The sequence below is a fragment of the Sinohyriopsis cumingii genome, chromosome 12, assembly GCF_028554795.1.
Source record: "Sinohyriopsis cumingii isolate HCF-2022 chromosome 12, ASM2855479v2, whole genome shotgun sequence".
NCBI lineage: Eukaryota > Metazoa > Mollusca > Bivalvia > Unionida > Unionidae > Sinohyriopsis > Sinohyriopsis cumingii.
This window is the reverse complement of record NC_142972.1, coordinates 123,246,409-123,267,865: the sequence shown is the minus strand read 5'-3', so window position 1 is coordinate 123,267,865 and position 21,457 is coordinate 123,246,409. Positions and strand designations below refer to the sequence as shown.

At 36.4% G+C, this 21,457-nt stretch overlaps 2 protein-coding genes across 2 annotated transcripts in view; one reads left to right on the top strand and one right to left on the bottom strand.

Moving 5' to 3' along the window:
- LOC149787383 (enhancer of mRNA-decapping protein 4-like) overlaps positions 1-20,987 on the bottom strand; it is a 143,279-nt gene extending 122,292 nt beyond the window's left edge. The window contains exons 1-5 of the mRNA XM_089977973.1: positions 20,746-20,987; positions 13,090-13,138; positions 12,388-12,489; positions 11,900-12,020; positions 10,298-10,403 (exon numbers count right to left, since the gene is read on the bottom strand). Of these exons, the coding sequence (XP_089834099.1) occupies positions 10,298-10,403; positions 11,900-12,020; positions 12,388-12,489; positions 13,090-13,138; positions 20,746-20,839 (472 nt within the window). The 5' untranslated portion in view covers positions 20,840-20,987. The remainder of the gene's footprint in view (positions 1-10,297; positions 10,404-11,899; positions 12,021-12,387; positions 12,490-13,089; positions 13,139-20,745) is intronic.
- LOC149787384 (zinc finger protein 862-like) lies at positions 13,867-18,278 on the top strand. The gene is made up of 4 exons (XM_089978082.1): positions 13,867-14,086; positions 16,118-16,305; positions 16,609-16,802; positions 16,937-18,278. The coding sequence occupies exons 1-4, from the start codon at positions 13,867-13,869 to the stop codon at positions 18,201-18,203; spliced, it is 1,869 nt and encodes a 622-aa protein (XP_089834208.1). The 3' UTR covers positions 18,204-18,278.
- Positions 20,988-21,457: the final 470 nt, after the last annotated feature.

The window sequence follows — 21,457 nt, the reverse complement described above, 5'->3', positions numbered from 1 at the left end:
ATTTTTTATGGCGCTTAGTGCATGAATTAATTTCACATCCGCGATATGCCTGTCTTGTAGATCTTTACTTCGATAAGCAACATCATGTATGTGACACGCTGCGTCGATAGCGTTTATCGGATACTCTCCCGGTTTTGGTTTAGACTGTTCATCAAGTCTGATATCTAGTCGTGTCCCTGGACCGCAGTAATTGTATCCTGGGAGATGTTTTTCTCCGGGATACTTTGCCCAGGGAGTTCCGGGGAGCTTTCCAAGTTTGGCTGCAATGTCACCTCCGCTAAATTCTCGCTTTTTTTTTGAAATCTAAATTTTTTTGTGCCACATCGCGTACACTTACCAGAAAGTGCTTGTCTGTTATTTTTTGTTGTAATGGTTGTTAGATCATTCGTAGGGGTTCGTGCCTTACACTTCACACAATATAGATCCATGATTATTATTCTTTATATACAAATGGAAATTACAGATTTTTCTGCGACAAAAAAGAAAGAGCCAGTTAAGCATAATTCAGTGCTACCAAACTCTATCCGCGCGATTATAATTGGGCCATCCGGTTCAGGTAAAACACAGCTGTTGCTGAACTTGATAATGAAGTGGATGAAATGGGATAAACTGTATTTGATAGCTCCATCTGTAGATGATCAACGATGCTATAACGTTATAAAAGATTTTAATGAGAGTGCAAGCGCGCTGAGTAAAGACGGTGAGGATGTTGTTGAATTTATCACTGATATCGAAGAAGCCCCCAGCGTCGAGGATCTTGATGAATCAATTAACAACCTAGTAGTGTATGATGATGTTATGTTGGACAAGCAAAAAAATCCCGCAAGAATATTTTCCCGGGGACGTCACAAAAACACTGATGTGATTTATGTTACTCAGCGTTATACACAAATTCCTAAAGTAATCAGGGATAATTGTAATCTTCTTGCGATATTCAATGGAGTTGATACACATACACTGAGAAATATTCATCAAACCTGGTGTGGTGGCGATATGGATTTAAATAAATTTAAAAATTTCTTCAGTCATGCTCAAAGAAAACCTCACGGATTTGTGACAATAAATTTACACGATCCCAGAACAAGATACCGTATTGGACTTGATACACTATTTGCAACATAAAAATGTTTTTCCTTGGAAACTCATTTCCCAGAGCAGCAGAGGGGATGGACCCGACCCATGGATTTTTCAATAACGACCCCGCCACGGAAACTGTTTCAGATTTATTGAAGTAACCCAAGTTGTCAGTGCAAACTCAACAAGTTTGTCCCTGGAAACTCTTCGAGTTTTCGGGGGACATTTTTTTTTGTCCTGTATTCTGAATAGAAGGGTTTATTTCGTCGAAATAAGCCCTCTATCGAGGAATAGTTTCCTGGAGGGGTTTATTGTGCAAAAAGTTTCGGTCTGTACAGCCCCTCTGCTGCTCGGACTAAACCAAACATGGACTAATTTGCTCTGAACTCTATGAACAAAAAATGAGAGTTGAGAAACAAAATTAAAACTGATTGACTAAGGCTTAGCAGTTACAGTTGCTCTTTCAGCACTACAATGATTTATGGCAAATGGTGGGTAGTTTACAAAAAGGAAAATTCTATCCCTTGTCATATTTTACAGTAAGTATGGGTACATAAAATTATATGGCCGCTTCTCATTGCATGCACGAGATTATGCTGTTAAATATTTTTTGACCAAACAATGTATTTAATCCCTGTGAGTGTTTGTGTCAATGAACTCAATGATCTCATACAGACCTGTTTAATCAGACACGACCATCGGTACTTTGCGACATTCCTGTCTATAATTAAAGCCATCTGCCACTAGTTTTTCACCCTGGTCTATCACCAACAGCTTACAGATAAAACCTGTGACTTCTTATTCAGTGGTTCAATGAACAGCAGCACCCAATTTAAAGCTGCATGGCTCTCCAAATTAATTAACGATAAACATTATGTTCAACTGAAGGATTTGAAAATCACATGTAGACTTTATTAACCACTAGTACAGTTACATAAACTTTAGTTCAAAACCCTGTGCAACTCAACGGCTTGCTGATATCTCTCAACTTGACATAATTCTTGGAATTGTTTTCTATTTCACATGACGACGGCAATCGTATGTCCCGCCATGAGAAATACTCAAATTGGCATGTGATGTCCAATAAACGTAATTGTGTCCTTTCCAGCTTTTATTCACAAGAATCTGAATACTCCTTTTTATTCTTCTGTGTTGATTATTAACACTTTTCTGGAAGCTTATTTTCCCTTTCATCTTAAACATGCATCAGTTTCTGGACGACATTTTTAAAAATTCTATAATCAACAGTTTGATCATGCAGACACTTCACATGAACAAACCGGTGCAGTTTAAAGCGTCTGGGGTGCCGCTGTAAAGTTAGTCTGGTTCCCTGACTAATTTCACTAATTCTAAATTGAAACCTAGATCCGAATAAAATACGAATGAACCAATTATCCAGATTTTTTGGCAACAATCATTTTTCCATAGATTTTGCTAGTATGCCATAAGTCTGTATTTTAAGGGTAATTTTCGGAAGACTTATGGCAAAATCGTAAGGGTTGGCAGGTTTGGATTAATAACAAGTATTTCTGTGCAAAGGATGGAGAGAACAAGTTGTATAGAGATATCGTTTTTACCTGCTGAATATCGTCATCCCCCCATATTGTGATACTCAAGAAACGATACACATTTCATATGTATCGACACAAGACAAAGTGAATAATGATAATTTATACTTGTGAAACAGCCAGTAGATAATGCTACACATACAGACCTGCCAACCCTAACAAGACCTTCTCTGTTGTTGTTTTTTGTCCCATAAGATTGACCTGTTTTCACTGAGGTGTAGAAAACTATCACGTACATCCGCGTTGAAAAACATATATTTAAAAAGTTCCAAAATGGGGATTCTAGACTATTTTACCAATAGTAAACATTATGTGCAATGAAAATATTTGTAAGGTACACTTGGACTTTAATTACCTCCAGTACAGTTTCACAAACTGCAGTTAGACCTTTTTTAAAATTCATGTGGCGATGGCTATCATATTTCTCACCATGAGAGATACTCATGTTATGACTCTATGGTCATAAGTAACTGAAAGAAGCAAAACCAACAAATTTTGTAAAGCTTAACAAACAATTTAATTATTAATATTATAAATTTAAAAGTTAAGAGGAACTTGAAGCATTTTGAACTGAAAAAAATTCTACTAAAGTTCTGTATTAAATTTCAGATCCATGAAAATACTGGTCTGTCAACAGTCCTGACATGTCAAAATGGTCCTGTCCAGAACACCTCAGAATAATTCACAATAGTTCCAGAATAATATTATAGTCCAGTGAGCACTTTCTATCTCCAATGAATAATCCAAACAAATGTTTTTACTCTCAAATAATATCTAAATTCAACATGTCAGTAAATTTGATGCTACAAGAAGAACACAAGAAATAAGTTATGTAGAGCACGTGACTAAGTTCAAATTTATATGGGCTGAGTTATGTGCGCAGTAATAACGTTGTTGTTGTGTAATGATGAATCTGTGGTTGTGTATTTAGCTTGGAATAAGGCATACATTCAGTTACTTTGTTTCTTGTAGTGTATTTGTTAATATAATACAGCATTAGGTAGAATAAGAAAATGAGCATAAAATAAAAAGGTTATTGCATTTGTATGGGAAAACATGAACTCGTTTGTCGGATGGATATACTGCACTCCCAAGGTTGTGCAGTATTTACATCCCAAAAACTTGTTTATATTTTCTCATACAAATGCAGTAACCTATAATTGCTTTGCCCTGTGATTCTTTTCAGAGGTACATTGACTAATCATATCTTTCAAGATGCCCCCTCGCCTTAGCCTGGTTAGTTCTTGTGTTGTAGCGAAATGTATTCATCAAGCCATCAGTAGCTAGGCCTAGTTTTTATATCAACTACACTGACAAACAAACTCTTGCACATTCACATTACATTACTGTAAACTTTTAAAAAGTATATAGTAAAAAAAATATACAAATATTTTTTAAAAGTTGCTTACGGGTAGTTGATTAAGCATTTTTACAGACTTGCATTTACAATAATGTAATCTAGTTTTGTTACAATGCAGTTTCTTCTATTCTCTATTACTGTCATATGGCCAAATAAATTTGGAAAATTTTCTACTAAGAAAAAAAGTAATGCTAAAATCCAATGTTAAATGCAGATATGAATACACCACTCCCTCGATAACTCGCACACATCGGGGTCCAGAAACATCGACCGCACTATAAGTGAGGCGCGAGTTATCGAGGGACCTATAAAATAAGCCCAAAACCAATAAAGTCATTGACGACAAAACGGAGAAATAAGGGGGGGGGGGGGGTAGGCAGATTATACTGTTGAATACTCACTTTATAATCCTGCTGAGATTAACTGTGAATAAATATCTCTTCTGTACTTTATTTATTATTTCCTCATAGGGTAACATTAATTTCAGAATAAATTACAATATATTGAGGCGATCATCGAAAACATTATTTCATGTGGTTTCCGTTCGCTTAACATGTGTACCACTTCACACATTGTGTACTACGTCACTAATTTTTATGTTGAATTGGATACATTCTAGTTTTATTGTTTGATCCAAATTAGACGTTTTTTTATATACAAAAGACCGACTCTTTTCGAGAAACCGTGTCAATCAAACGATAGATAGGTACATTTGATTGCGATACAAGTAAAATGGAAAACAAAAAAAACAAGGGTTAATCAGTACTAACATATTTAATTGGTCTACAAATTTAAAACAACGTAAATTAGAACAAGTTAATACTTGCCGTTCGTGCCACGCTTGACAAATATCAATTCACTTTTTGAAAAAATGAGTTAATTTTTTTTGTGTGTGTTACTCCTTGGTTTCTCTGCCACCAAGCAATATCCCTCAGATTTCTCAACTGCATGAGCTTTATGTAGTCAACATTTTGGGTCTCCAGCCACCTTATGGCAATATGAAAATATTTGATTGCTTCCTGTGCAGAGGGGGGAGGTGGTGAAACATCTAAGTCTGCATCACTTTCAACACTTGTGGTACTCCAGTTAGAATCGTCTTCTGCTGCAAATTTGTTCGTTATAGAATTAATTATTGTTTCATCTGACATGTATTCGGCTGTGGGGCAATCATTGTCAGCACAAATCAACTCCTCCATATCATCAAGAGATACGCCCATCTCAGGACCACGAGTCTGTACGAATTTCTCCCAAACAGCCAGGGCATTAATGACATCAGTTGCACTGAAACCTTCAAAGTCACTATCATCGTCGCTGTCTCTGTTACTGTTTTGCTTTACGTCAAAGGCAGCTCCAAGACCTTCAATCCAGCACCCAAGGTCTCTTGTAATCAATTTTTTAATGCAACAAACACTTCCCCAAGTTGTTGATCAAAACAAAGCCGGCATGTAATTAGGTTCTCACAGAAGTACTCACGGGATTCGATGTGACGGTCGATTGACTCTTTTCATGTTTTCAATGAACAGAATATGTTGTGATTATAATGTTTACACTGAAACGGAATTAAAGGATTAGAACGTGACTTTCACACAGGAAGACGTTTAATTGGTGTTTATTTCATTCTCTGTTGCCACCTGTTAGCATTTACCAGAAGTTTCACCAGACTGTTTATTTAAAGTATACTGACAATTATTTATCATAAAAACTTACATAATATATGATATCTTGAAACAGAGGTCTCGCTAGGATTTTAAAACTGGGTCTTTCTGCCTCTGAATTCCATCACTAAATATCAGTACATTTTCTCACCCGGCCGCCAGTCAAAGCCTTTGAACTAGCCGCCTAGCTATTGCATCATGTTCTTTTTTTATGTACTCTTATAAAATGGCAACATGTATGTACATTAAAGAGTCTTTCAGTCACTGAATTCTGTCACTGTAAATATCAGCACAGTTAACTGATCAACACATTTTCCCACAAAGCAGGTGGCTGAAACAGGACCGACAAATCTTTGAATTTTCCCGTGCACCTATTACATGTGTACGGAGGACTCCCGCCTCAGTGATTTTCTGCATCCCAGATCAAAAATTAGCGTCCAAATACGCGTAATTAAGCATTTTTGAGATCTCTGAAATTAATTCTTATTTAAAACTTGCAAAATGTGGATTATATTTTTAAGGGCATTAATCACCATTTTCGATGATAAAACGAGCAATGTATCAAGGTTTAATTTATCAATTCTTATCATAATTTTTTCATGTTCAGCATATTTTAAAGATATTTTAAATACATTTTCTCTGGGAAAAATCAGGGGCCAAGACGGACACCGCGTTATAAATGGGATCGCGAGTTATCAAGGAAGCGGTGTACTGGGAAATGGAGGGCATAATTTAATTAAGATAACACGTATTTCTCCCTGTTGAGCCCCCACATCTACCTGTTCTGTCCATTAGGAAAGTCACTTCTCCCTAAAAATTAATGTCTAGCTTGACCCCTGTAATTTACTTAATTCTTCCTAGTTACCACTTGACCAATCAAACTTGAAAAAAAAAAATGAAACTTGTCAACATACTTAGTAACTATAAAAGTCTACTTATAGATCCCATGCAATTTTACATTCTTAACATATTAAAATAGAACCTATGCACATGCATAGAATCCAGCTACTGATAATCACTATAATTTATATTCATGAATAAATATCACAAAAATATAGATCAGGTAGTAGGAGGGATCGCTGAGCATTTGGGTATCCTTCTAGGGAATGATGGCCCCAAGCTAATGATAACCCGTTCTTCTAGTTACATAAGCAATACAGCCTAGGGTCAATTAATCTGCGACTCCAACATATGGTATAAAAGACAATTATTGAAATCTTCTTACCTACACAAATTTCACTGACACTAACGAATCCATTGAAACTGTAAGGCCGTGTTGGCTGTTTAAATTGGGTCTGGTGGTCATCTGGGCTGTTGCCACTGGACCTACCAGATTCAAGTTTTCCCTCTGTGAAGCTAACTCTTGGAGATAAAAGCTCCTGAAGTTGACTCTGCTTGCCAGCCAAGGGCTTCTACTATCTCTCGGATTGAAACATTACACTCGAACATGAGACTTGCAGAGATCACTCTAACCTTATGAGTAGTAATCTTCATAAGGCAACTCTGATTTTGTGACACCTCTGAGTATGCTGAACATATAATCCATTTCAGCAATGAAGCAAGGGCTTACGGGGTGAGGCATGCTATGACTTATCTGTGTGTGCTTCAAGTAGTGCTTGAGTGCATGAACAGTATCTTGCATGACCGCTGCTCTAGAACTGTCCATGGAAGACAGCAAATGAATGATGAATCTTTGATTGCAGACTGACATTAACCTATTTTTAGCTACAAAGCATAGTCATGTCAAAAGGACCTTCAAACCATCCGATTGGAAGTGAAGATAGTTTGGGTCGACGAAAAGGGCATGTAACTAGCTCACTCTCCATGCTGAAGCTAAAGCAATCAGATGATAAATAGCTTTAGTGAAGTGTGAACTAAAGACTCAAATTTATTTAAACTAAGACAGATTCCATTTTGAATGAAGGGTTTTGGCCAAATGAGATCAAAATTGACTAAAAGATATCACTATCATGCCTGATATAACATCTACCATGATGCTGGAATGTGACTGTTATCATGCCTACCATGATGTTGGAATGTGACTGTTATCATGCGTGATATCATGTCTAAATTGACTAAAAGTCAATTGACTAAAATTTTAGTCAAAATTGACTAAAAGATATCACTATCATGCCTGATATAACATCTACCATGATGCTGGAATGTGACTGTTATCATGCCTACCATGATGTTGGAATGTGACTGTTATCATGCGTGATATCATGTCCACCATGATGCTGGAATGTGACTGTTATTATAAAGGGGTAGCCTTCAATAGTAATTGGAAACAATTGTTTCTCCTCGAAGAGCCAGAGAAAAAACTTCAGATGAGGGACTGAAGCACTCAGAGGGACGATGTTATTATTATGGCACCAGTCCCCCAAAACGTACCACTTTCCCTCGTTAGCCTTCAAAATGGAGGACCTTCTTGCTCTTGCGATCTTCTCCACAATTAAAGGTTTAAATTGTCTTGTAAAGCAAACCTAGTGTGAAGAAGATGGTCCAGGCAGGACTGGAACACTTATGACTGGCTGCTTGAGAAGATTCGGGATGGCCGTAATCTTCCTAGACAGATCTATTGCCAGATCAAGTAGATCGGTAACCAAGGACTTGTCCAATCTGAGATGGGCTATCAGCATCATCTTGCATTTCTGACCCCATAACTTCTGATTATTTTTGGTACCAAGACTGTGTGAGGGTAAGCAAATGACTACAATTCCTCTTGACTGACAGACAGAGCATCCACGACCCAAGTCTCAAGGTCTGGAACTGAAATGACAAAGATGGGCAACTTGTGATTCCACCTGATCAATAAAAGATTGATCAATCAATGCCCCAAAGTGAACAGATCAAAATAAAGACTGACTGCTGTGTGAATGTCATTGAGTCTGCCAAGAAGGTCTGATTTGTATGCTGAAATGACGACTGCTGCACAATGGAGGTAGGTCACCAACACAGAGATGTCAGGCATAATGAGAACCATTTTGCCTGAGAGTCGATCATGCCAGAAGTGAAAGGCATTGATAACAGTCTTCTGTTCTAAAAGGTTGATCTGGAGAGGCCACTCCCCTGGATCACACATACTGCTGACAGTGGTGAATTCCAGCAAAAGGTGTCGGTATATACCGTTATTTCTGCTTGGGGCTTCTCCAAGAGGATCTCCATGGGCAGCCAACCTGAGTTGCACCACTGATGCAGGAATGATTGTGTCTCAGGCGTGATCATGACTATTTGATTGAGGGGACTTGAAAAGGGGCGCCAATGTGGAAATGTCATTTGTGGAGGTGCATAAAAAGATGGCCAAGCAGAATCAAGTCCACAAAGAATATTCCTGGGAATTGTGAGAACTGTTTCACTTCATTGACCAACAACTATAAATCGAAAGTTGTCTTTCTGTGAAAACTATATTCAGTACGAGTAAACATATCAAAATTTGTATGATGACTAACTAGACATCATAGAAATTATTATGACGACAACATGTCAAATAAGTTTCCTCTTGGAAGGAGAAACCATAACAAGATTTTCAACCAGATGAGAGGTATAACTGTAACTATTGCTATTATAAGTGTCCAAAAAGCATAAGTTAGGCGTAAAAAGTGTAATCTATGCCAGAATTACAGCACATATGAAAGATTTTTACTACTAATCTAGTTCTGCAGCTGGTCAAAATCCACATAAATTAGAACCAGAATATAAACATAAAATATACTTAATAATTATTTATATTCGGCATTCACTTCAACTAGTCTACAGGTGTAACTTTTGCAGAATGATCATGAACAGGTGCTCAGAGTGTGTATTACACTACTCTCATTTTCTTCTTTTAAAGCTTGTAAAGTGGCATTGTCTTTTTTATAATCCGATATGTTTTGAAGTTTGAAAAGATCCATCTGCTCTAACACTTTCCATCATATAACATCCACAACTCACACCATAAAGCATTTCAATTAACATCTTGTGCCATTTTCTTCAAAAGTATAGACTGGTTCACTAACTAGCTAGCTTATCAATAAAATTAATCTGTCAAGCAAAGTTCACATTTAAAGAAACCTGTTTTCTTGAAAATGGGTCATATGCAATTACTATAAATAGCAAATAAGGAAAGTACTCTTATGCTATTCTTATATAGCAGTCACCTATTTTATAATCTCAACTGTATACGACCGAAATTAAAGAGAAACTAACAAAAATGAGAAAAACAACATTTTTTATTGCATTATATTTATTTTATTTTTTATTCTTTACCATTTTTATAAGTCCATGGAGGATGCTCTAACCACTAAGCCACCGGTGAGGTATATGAGTATAAAGATTTAAAATCTCATTACAGAAGGCCCACGACTGTTGGAGGCTGATAATGCTCATGATTGCTCAGGCCATGGTTTTATTGATTTCTGCAATATATACATATTCCATTTTCCAGCATTATATCTTTTGAACCAGTCACAAATGAGTCAGCATAGTTTGCTACAATATCCCTGTCCACTAAAGTAATTATGTCTTGAAAATAAAAATCATGTCAAATCTTTAACTGCAAATATGGGTCACCATCTAGAAAACCCTTACATAGGATAAATGTGCACTAAAACGAACAACATATAATGTATTACCGACATGTTAGCTGATATACATCTTACCTTTCAGAACATATGCTGCATATTCGTAGTTTCTGTGGATGGCCACAAGACTGCCAACATAGAATTTGTGTTCCCAGTCATAATTCACTACAGGGGTAATTTTTACCTAAAAAGCAACAATTTACAATTAAACACAACTGACAAAAAGGTGTGAAGGAAATTTATGTGGTAAAACTAAAAATGTGAACCTTCTAAAACTTAAAAAAGCGAAAGTTATTAGAAAGTAAATAACATTCTTTTTAAAAGCAGCAATAACAATGTCAGGTGAAAACCAGCAACATGATTTTATAAAAGAATTAATTCCAATTGCATATGTTAAATCAGGGTTTTATTTAAAGAATTTCAGAACTGGGAGTCCCAATCTGATTCTTATAGGATTGGTACTCCCCTCCCAAACCAAATGATTGAAATTTAAAGGAAATTGACATTCATTCTGACAGTCAGGTACTCTTCCTAGGGGAAAGGGTATGCCAGAATAAATTGTTTAATTTTTTGTAGTTTTACTGAATATGGTTTTACCTTGAAGGACCTGCAGATTACATTATAGTACCTTATGGTATACTGCACAATTCGTAATGAATCAAATTTAATGTTTTTAATAAAACATGATTGAATGGAAAAAGAAAAGGATAAAGGGCCTAGGGATCAAGCTGGTCATCTATGCCCACTGGTGAGTCAAAAGCTTCAAGTGGTTTTGTTGGGCTTTGAAAATGATTTCATACAAAGTGATATGGTAACAGATGAATCTCCTGCATTCTTTTTACCTTTAATCTTGGGAATAATTATAATGGTAAAAGAAAAAGACAATTTTTTCATAACCTTTTGGAAGAAATAGCAGAAAACAAGTTTTACCATATGCTTGCTATGAAAGCCATATCAGTGTTAGTGGTAGACGATATGGACACAAGTTTGATGGAACGTGTCCAAAGAAACACTCAGACCAAGTTTGATCAAAACTAGCTCTGCTGTTATATAAGTGAAAAATAGAGTTTCCACATGGTAGTCAAAAGCGCCACTCTTAACATGATTTTGATAGAGCATGTCCATCAAAATACTGTTGTCTAGTTTAATTCAAATTGGTTCAGCTATTCTGAAGCTGCTGAAAATGTACAACCCATATGGTTGGTATGGAAACCAAGCCATTATTATGGGAACAACCACATGTATATTTCTGATATGCTACGTCCATACATTCTTACAATGTTTGATTAAAATATGACCAGCTGTTCTCAAAAATATGTTTTCCACCTGGTTGCTAAGTGAAACATCTAAAAAAATTTTGATACAGCATGTCGTAAGAAATGTTCCAAACACACTGCAGATAAGTAATTATTGTACAGCATATCCTGAAGGTCATTCCTACCAAGCGTGATCCCAACTGACCCAGTTTTTAAAAGAAACTGAAAAAAGTAATGTTGACAGATGGGAAATTATGCATTCTGGATGTATATCCATGCCAAGCTCACTCTGCCTAATGGCTATAAGAGCTATATAATTTGTCAAACACAGTAAGGAGGAAATGAAATACTTAGAAGTTCTTAAAAATAATAAATGCCTACATACAGCATCTGAAACCCAATTATTTGTAAACTGTTAACATACCTTGTTACTACCTGTGGATGAAGCCTGACTGACCATACTACCAGACAATTTGCTTGATACTATGTCCACTTCCTGACCATAAACAGTGAAGCTGTTAGCTGTATCTGTGCCCTGAAGTGTACTGAAACATAAATTTAATTCAAAATAAATTAGTGCAAACTGTTCACATTAATGAGGTGACCACTGTAACAAAATATACTATCATATGTATATGAAAACCAGGGTGTCTGGTTCATCAAGAAATTACATCAAATTCATTACAGAGAAGAAAAGTTAATGCAAAAAGGAAGTCCCTTGAAGGTGTTGATGATGTACTTGTTAAACATATTGTAGGAATTCATGAGAGGTGTGTTAGGAATAACAAACAGAACACAAAACACAAGACACTGATCTGCTGGTACAGTATATTATGGAATATCAGGATCTTTGTTGTTTGCATTTTGACTTGGATTTCTAAGAAGCGAGTATGTTGAGTAAATTAAGCTTACATAAGTTGCCTTGGCACCGTCCCATCATACATGGTTCGCATGAGTTCAGCCAGTGTGGGCTCTGTTGCACCTCCTGACCCTGTGCCCCCATCATGATCATGGCTAATGTGGGTAAAAAAGGAGAATGAAAATGAAATATCGGTTTAATGTGCTTAACATCTCCACTATTATCAGAAGCAACAATTAAATTGGTAGACATTAAAATGCAACAATGCTTGATAAAAAGTAATGACTAAAACAGACAAACTGACTGGAGATTTGCACGGTGACAGATGTATATTTTAGCTGGGAAAACAAATTTTTTTGCCTGCATTCTTGATACCACTCAAGCATCAGTGAATGGTCCCATTCATGGTTTTCGTGTCAATATATTTTGCACCAGATAATAAGATTGGTTGCTGTGTCCTTACCTGTGATCAACTGCAGGCTACCATCTTGTCTGGCCTTAGTCACTGCACAGCAACATTAGTAAGGGAGCATAAACGTACAATGACCCATAATGATGACTAAAATATTGACAATATATCTACATTTGAATATGACAACTCTAAAAACATTGCCTGCATTTCGATTAAATTTGCAGGTTTCTAAAGTTGTACCAATTTTGCCCCATTAATCAGGATCAATCAAAGCAATAAGGGTGAATGGGGCTGCAGGAAAACGGTAATTATTTATTGTTGTACAAAATGAAAGCAGCTTTACCTATCCTGTAGGTGAGTCAGACTCCTGTCAATACTGGCTCTTGAGGAGGCTGGAAATAAAATCAACAGAGATAAGATGTATATAGTGCAATGTATGTACAAATAGGTTGCTACCAGTACTATGTATCCTCATTATAAAGCCATCCAGTATACCACTGCCCCTCTTAGCATGGCTAGGGATCCCATTCAGTTAGCTAAATTAATTATTGTTTAATACATGTAGGCAACATATTTCAATGACTTAGAATCATTTAATTTCATGCCAATACATACATGGTACCACTGTAAAAAAAAACAAATTCAGGATTCTGAAAATATGATTATAAAAAAGTTTAGTCTCCTACAGGTAAACCAAAAGGCAAGTTTAGGGTAAATTTTACTGTATTCTATATTAACTGTTTAAGGAGAAATATGTGGTCTGTTTTTGAGTCATTATTGTGTTCTTACCAATCATGACTAAATGCAATGCTATCTCATGTTTCAGGCAAATCCACTAGTGTGTAATAATAATTTCTGGGTCTATTAAAAAGTACATAAGGTATCATGTTCATTTTTATAGAAATAAATATGAATTAAAACAGATGTGCTGACTTCGTTTGCACCAGATTAATTTGGCAAAAGTCCATGACAGTTTGTTTTGGTAAAGACATCATTTACCTGTACATTCACACCTGTACAGGCATTAAAGTTATTGCCAGAAGTATACTTCTATGTGGTAGTGTTATATTCTCATCTACTCTTGTCAATTACTGTGCATAAGTAATCACAGTAGGTGTTGATGGAAGTTTCTCAGTCACATCTCTGTTTTGATGCCAGATCAGGTTCAATAGCTGCATGGAAATATGAGATAGTGAACAAATCTGTTGTCCCTGCAATTAGATGCAAGCAAGAGACCACACATAATCCCCTGACCAGGAGTCTTTCTACCACACGTAAGCCCCTGACCAGGAGTCTTGCTACCACACATAATTCCCTGACCAGGAGTCTTGCTACCACACGTAAGCCCCTGACCAGGAGTCTTGTTACCACACACAATTGGACTTATGTAGGATGTATTTTATCTATAAAAAAATATGATTACATGCCCTTTCATAATCAAAGGTCACTTTATTGAACTGAGTATCTGGCAAGACACTGCAATTGACTAAGTACAATAAGTGCCAATAATGTAATGGATTGTGTTTTTTTCTGTGCATCAAGTGCTAATTGTTAAACAGTATCAAGTGCTAATTGCACACATTTTAAATAATGATGATTTAAACAGGTAGATGTCAAAACCTGGCCAAATGGAAAGGGCTGTGTTGGATGAAACAGATTTTATTTTTAGCCCATACTAAATATGAAACATTAACTGCCCTATGAGCTGACAAGTGAAAAGATCTGGAAGTTCCCGCAAGGCAGGCAGATGCACTCAGAATCAGTATCAGCTAAAACCCCATACAGTTCTGCCAACTTATGTTTATTCAAAACATTATCAAACAAATAATAAAAAATGTTTTCTCCAGTGGAATCTATTGTTAATTCTGGTAATGGAAGAAGGGCACTCTGACTTTGCCTTTTTTATTGCCAAAGTCTCTTACACAGACTGGGTACAACTTTTTGTCATAATGACTACTCAGGGATCGTCCTGGGCTTCGTCAGTGTCACAAATTGCGATTTTTTTTCCTTATTGGCGACAAAAATATCCCATCTGGCGATTTTTGGGGCAACAGACTTTTTGGTTATTTAATTTGTACATACAATCGTGGATTTGGACTGGATAAATTAAAAAGGAGAACGAAAGGAAACCACAAACTTGACTAAGCAATGCACTGGAATCAATCTGTTACATAAACGATCCTTTGTTCGTATTGACAACCCCATCTTTACAGTGCAATGTTACATCATAATCTGCTTATGCTGACATCTGGGCTGAGTACTGTATGCTGTGATACAGTCAATCATGCTACCGAACTATACCTACAACTGACCAACTTCTGAAGACGCGAATAGAACAGATACAATTAATTGAATGGCTAATCCTTTTGTTGTTTTTGTTACATATACCAATACAATAGTTTTCCTGAACCTCCATAAAAAACTGATAACCTTTGAAGTACCGACTGCTGTGTATAAATACAAAGCAAATGGAAAAAATCTCAATCACAATTATATCTGTCGCCAGTGCAACATTATCATCAGCAAATGGAAGTTAGACATTGCGTGTTCATCATCTCATCCTAAGTTACAAAAATTAACAGCGTTTGGATTTAGTGCAAATTCATCAGACAATACAGTCACTGAACCCGATGATAAACCTTGCAGTCCAACATCATCTACACGTGGTGCTTCAAGTGCAATACCACATTATGATGAACGGGGCAAAAATTCCCGAAAATTTCTAGATAGTTGGAAACTTGGGAGTCCATGGCAGAGATATGATAAAAAGTTAAAACAGATGTTCTGTGATGTATGTATCAAGGCTAAGTTCGACAATTCATTTACAACTGGCTGTGATATTTTGAAGGAGTGTGTGACCAAACATGAATCCAGGCGCGGTAAGTAATATTTGTGCATTTTTCTCATTGATCTTTTCCTTTTGCCATCAATCCCGTGTTACGGCTGCAGAGACTTAAACTCCGCAACAAGAAATAGCAAAAAAAAAACAACAAGTTTTGCATAACTAAAAATAATTATTTATTTCTCAAAATACAGGAGTGAAAGAATCCCTAAATTGGGTGTGAATTTATGCTTACATATACGGTCCAATATTGCCAGGTGTTGACTCGTGTAAGTTTCATTAGTGGGAATGGAGATCCTATTTTGCTTGTTAAGAAAATTTATACAGCATTCAGTGATCATTCTTGGAATTTAGGAAGCACTTCACTACAAGCTTTGTGAAGTTAGCCATGGGGGGGGTCATTTAATTACGGAATGCATGCAATCAATGGTCGCATTATACGTCACTTATCTTACATTGCAATGTATGATCATAGGGTTTTATTATTATTAAAATGTCAACTAAAGTTGATAATGCATTTTTTTTTCAGGTAACAACAGTCATACATGTGCACAAACGGTGATGCGGGATGCCAACACCATGGAAGCAGCGAAGATCACTGCCATTAGTAAAAGTAAAAATGCTATTATTAGTGCTATGCGGAACACTTTCTTTGCGGCTTACTACAACCTGGCTAATACAATTGTCCCAAAGCTGCACCAGTTGTGTATCACACAGGTATTGAGAATATTATATTATAGCTTGTTAACAGTAATATTCTATGGATTTAAATGACAGTAACATAGGGAAAAACACGTGTACAACCTTAATATATTCAATGTGATGTTACTGTAGTACACCGTGATTGTTGTATAAATGCCAATTTTTTTTAAAATCATATATATATATATATATATATATATATATATATATATATATATATATATATATATATATATATATATATATATATATCAGAACATGTATAATTATAAATGAAATATTTATGGCATACAAAATTAATGATTATTTCTATTTCAGGGCACCACCCAACTCTCAGACCTCAAAGCAGATAAGCACACATCGTACGACAGTCACAAAAGCACCAGTGAGTTTCAGCAGTCGTTGGCTGATGTAATAGTTGATGAGACGGTTACCAAGGTCAAGGAATCTCATGTTTACAGTGTCATGCTTGATGAGAGCACAGACGTTTCAGTACATCAGAATTTGATTATGTTAGGTACTTAACTAGTTTGGTTAACAGTGTTGAACCAGTGACAGAAATTCTAGGTATTCGTCAGCTTCAAACCGCAAACGCAGAATCTATATATTCAGAGTTGTTAGGTTTAATTAAGTCATTTGGTTTTAGTCTGGACAATCTGATCGGTGTATCAATGGATGGTGCTGCAGTCATGTTGGGTTGCAAGAGTGGTGTTGTTACCAGGTTGAAGGAGGCTACTAAAGGTTTGCTTGCAACTCACTGCATTGCACATAGGTTAGCTCTGGGTACAGGTGATGCAGCTGACGAGGTTAGATACATGGTCAAGTTTCAAGATATACTGAATAATATGTACAAGTATTTTGCATATTTCATCCGTAATATGTGTAGGCTTGAGGCAATTCAGTCAGTGTTGGAGTCTTCTCACACTCGCTTGCATCAGGTGTTCCACACAAGGTGGCTGAGTTTTGAAGGTAGTGTACAGGTAGTTGTTGATAATTTTCAAGCTCTAGTTAGTGTCTTCTTGGAAGACAAGTCTGCAAAGGCTCTTGCACTGTATAAGCCCATTGCTTGTTTCAAATTTGTTTATACAGCACACTATATGGCTGACATTCTGAGGCCTTTGGCAGTTCTGTGTCAAGCTTATCAGAGATCTGATATTGACTTTACCGAGGTTAATCCCCTTCTCCACTCCACTGTTGAGCTTCTTGAAAGTCTGAGGTTCGAGTCTGGTAGTAACATTTCTAGGTTTCTTTCTGAGATTCCAGCAGAACCAAGTTTAGATTCATCAGGTTTGTGTACTTTTGAGTACAAAGGCCATACAATTAGCGATGGTGCTAAGCAAAGGTTGGAGGCTGCATCATCTTGTGCCAAATTTATAGATATTGTTATAGACAATCTAAAAGCAAGGTTCACGGAGGAGGGTGATTCGATAGTTTTGAGTGCTCTAACCAAGTTGTTTGATCCCTATTTGTATGGTTCACAGGCTAACAGTTCCATTCTTTCAGAGGTTTCAGGTATTGTTTCAGATTACTTGTCTACTTGTAGGTTAGGTAATCAGTCAGAGGTTAGTCAGGAGTTGGCTGGCTTTGTGGCTTATGCTAGGGTTCAAGTTCTCAGGAATGGTAAGGTGTATAGAGGTGTTAAGGACTTGATTCAGTTGGCAGTGAGATCCAGGGAAACATACCCTTGCGCATCTGCGGCTGCTGAGAGACTACTGGTGTCACCTGTCAGCACTGTAGACTGTGAACGTGGATTCAGTAAGATGAACCTCATAAAAACTGACATCAGAAATAAACTCTGCATCTCATCTCTCGAGAATTTAATGAGAATCAGCATGTACAGATGTGAAAAATTAGACTTTGAAACTGCATTCAACAAGTGGGCAGCCCTAAAATCGCGACAAATCTTCATGTAACACTTTGTAACATTTTGTTAATGCTTGTTGTAATAAAAGTATTAACTAACTCATCTTTTGTAATTTTCATTGCCAGTTACATTAACAGACTAAATTAACACTTGGAAAAATGTACACTACTTGTTCTGGAGACACTTTTTGAAAATTGGCGACAAAATATTGAGGTTGGTGATTTTTTTGGCGACAGCTTTTTAAAAGCCAGGACCATCCCTGCTACTCATGTTTATTGCAATACTAAATGGCCCAACTTTCATGGCTTCTGCAATTTTAAGTGGAGTATCTTCTGCTAAATACCTAACAATATTAGATGATTCTGTTCTTGCACATGCACATTTTCTGCAACTTTGGAATTGGGAAACATCCGTTTGAACAAAGGACCAATGTAGTCTTTTACCGCTAGGGGTAGTCCGAGTTCTATTAAGAACTCGTTAGATAACGCCACTGCATTTATAAAATTTTGTGTCCACAATTAAGTTCTGCTGTAAAAGAGAAGTTACCGTAGTATTGGAGTTTTGCAAAATGAGCTAATTCAAGGTCTTTTTGTTTTACCACCATGGCCATTATTAAAATCCTTTCCATGTAGCCTGCAAGGAGCATGAAAATCCCTAGAATGGAACGCTGTTTTGTGTAATTCATGTATTCATCTCTGAATTGGTTTTTCGTCCTTTCCTAATCCATCTGTGAAATTATTTGAAAAATATGTTTGCTCTGACACAAGCATCGACTAGAATAAATCTAACTCGACTTTTAGCGCCAATAGCTACAGACTGGTTCTGTACCATATATGAATTAGAACAAAGAATATGAAAGCCAAGACTAAAAGTTAGAAAACCAGTCAGTTCTCTCTTAAGCCATACAGCTGATATAAATAGAAACCAACATGTTTCTTGGAAATATGCAAACTGCTATAAATAAAACATAATACTGTTAGGAAAGTGCATACAAGTCTTCGGACAAGCATACTCTTATACCGTAGTTACACAGATACAGTCTTTTGTAGAATACTGTCTGTGGGATTAATGGACTGTTAATAAAAATATGAAAACGAATTATTAAATTTTTTTTAGGGGGATATACCAAAAACACGTAATCCGAATACAGTTACTTGCAAGACATAATTTAGTGAAAACTAATATTACTGCAGAATGATGGATAAATGTGGGGGTAGTGGTCTTCTGGGGAGAATCAGGTGGGTTCAAATCAAACTGGGGCTGACCTACTAGGTCAGTCACACTAGTACCACTAGGGCCCTGAGTGGCGGAGTGGTCTAAAATGCTCTCCGCTACGGATCATTGCCATCTCACCTCTGTCTGCGCCAGTTGAAGTCTCAGATTCAGCCAATGTGGGCATGTGAGAAAGCTTGCCAGTAGCTTCTCGTGGGTCGGTGGTTCCTTTCAGGTTCTTCTTCAACCATTAATACTGGCCACCATGTATAGCCTATCGTGTGCTGAAAAATGGTGTTAAACCCCACAACAAAAACAACCAGTACCACTACAGAAGAAAAAGAAAAAGGGAATATGTAGTAAATGAAGACTGTTCTTGTATGGTGTTCATTTTGGAACGAAAGAGGATAAACTTTCTGATATTTTTAAATGGTTGCTTTTAAATCTTGATATCATATGTGAATACCTACCATGTATTGATTAATGTTTTTATTTATTTCTGAAGACACGATGGATAGTACTGATCATTTGTTCCTGTAATATTCTTTTTTCCTGCAGCACAAATTAGTTAAATATCAGGAGTATGTGACCCAGTGCATTTTTGTTATATGTGAGCATGCGAGTGATTGATTTATCAGTGCACGAAGCACATGATGTGGATGATTACGCTGAGCATCTGGCACCTAATAAATGCACTAGGCACTTGTCGTATTGGCTCTGGATGAACAACAGCTTATTCATATTGTATAGGCCTATGGTGGCAGTCACAATTCACGAGAATTATAGCATTTGAATATTTAGGTTCTTCGTGTCTGGTAGGTTGTCTTTTATGTGTTATCGTGTTGCTATATTCAAATACTGGTGTGTGGGTTGTGTATCATAGTGTATATTTGTCTTGTTGGTAGCATTGTATATTTAAGCATTTGCTCTGTTCTATTTTAGTATTGTATATTTATGTATTCGTTTTGTTTCACTGTAGGTTTTTTGTTGTTTTTTTTTTGGGGGGGGGGTCTTTTATCTCGTATGCTTTCCTGACGGAAAATAAACCCCACCTGATGGTGTTGTGTTTGCTTCTTTTTGTACAACGCCCGGGTCACACGTATAATTTTCACTGATATAATGTTAACGTTAAACTGCCAATGAAAAATAATTTAAGTCAAAATACATGAAAGAATTACACAATATTACAGCTATCGCCGGCTCGAAGCCAAGTTTGCATCGAAAATACATGACACAGTTGTCCAACACAATTTCAACGCAACCTACTAACTAATGCACCTGACAAACAAGGAAAGAATCAGCTTCATAAAGATATACGCATGGTGATGCATTCTGAACAGGTTACAATCAAAATTTATTTTATATTCGGAATATTTTACCAGTCGATTTCTGCAGATCCATCAATTCTTTCAAGAGCCGACTTGTATCGCTCGACGATTCCAGTGTTGAACTTGGACTATCCTGATGATTCATTCTTTACTTTAGTTGAGATGAGTAAGTAAAAGTAAGTCTTTATTCTAATGTATGTTAACTGTATATATTAGCTCGCACAGGAAATAAAAAGCAAGATAACTATTTAGTTCATATGCATGGCTTTTGTGAAAGTAAACTAATGGCGGTAGGTTATATCGTTGACTGGTTACTTCCTGCCGAATGGATTAGGGTAAAAACAGACCGGTACTGAGAAAGGCTCGTGGCAAAAACGGAATTGTGCTAAAAACAAACCGGTCCATTAGGTACAATTATTGATTAATAATTACTACTTTCATATATACTAAAAGTAACTAATACATAAATATCACACACTTATGTTTTATTGTGACATATCTATAAATAATGTGCATTAATGTATCATTGTGCAGTATGTCACAACTGTATGTGAGTGATCATGAAATTAATTGCGACATTCTACTACTTGTTCTTTGTAAAATGAAAAAAATGAAAATAACACAAGCTATTGAATGTGAGAAAGTTAAAAGAAGGAAAATAGTAATTGTGAAAGAAAACATTTGAAGTGAAGCGAATCAATAATATCTTTGTTATAAGACTGAATACAAGTTAGTGTAATCCACATGGGGTTTGTGCATGCCA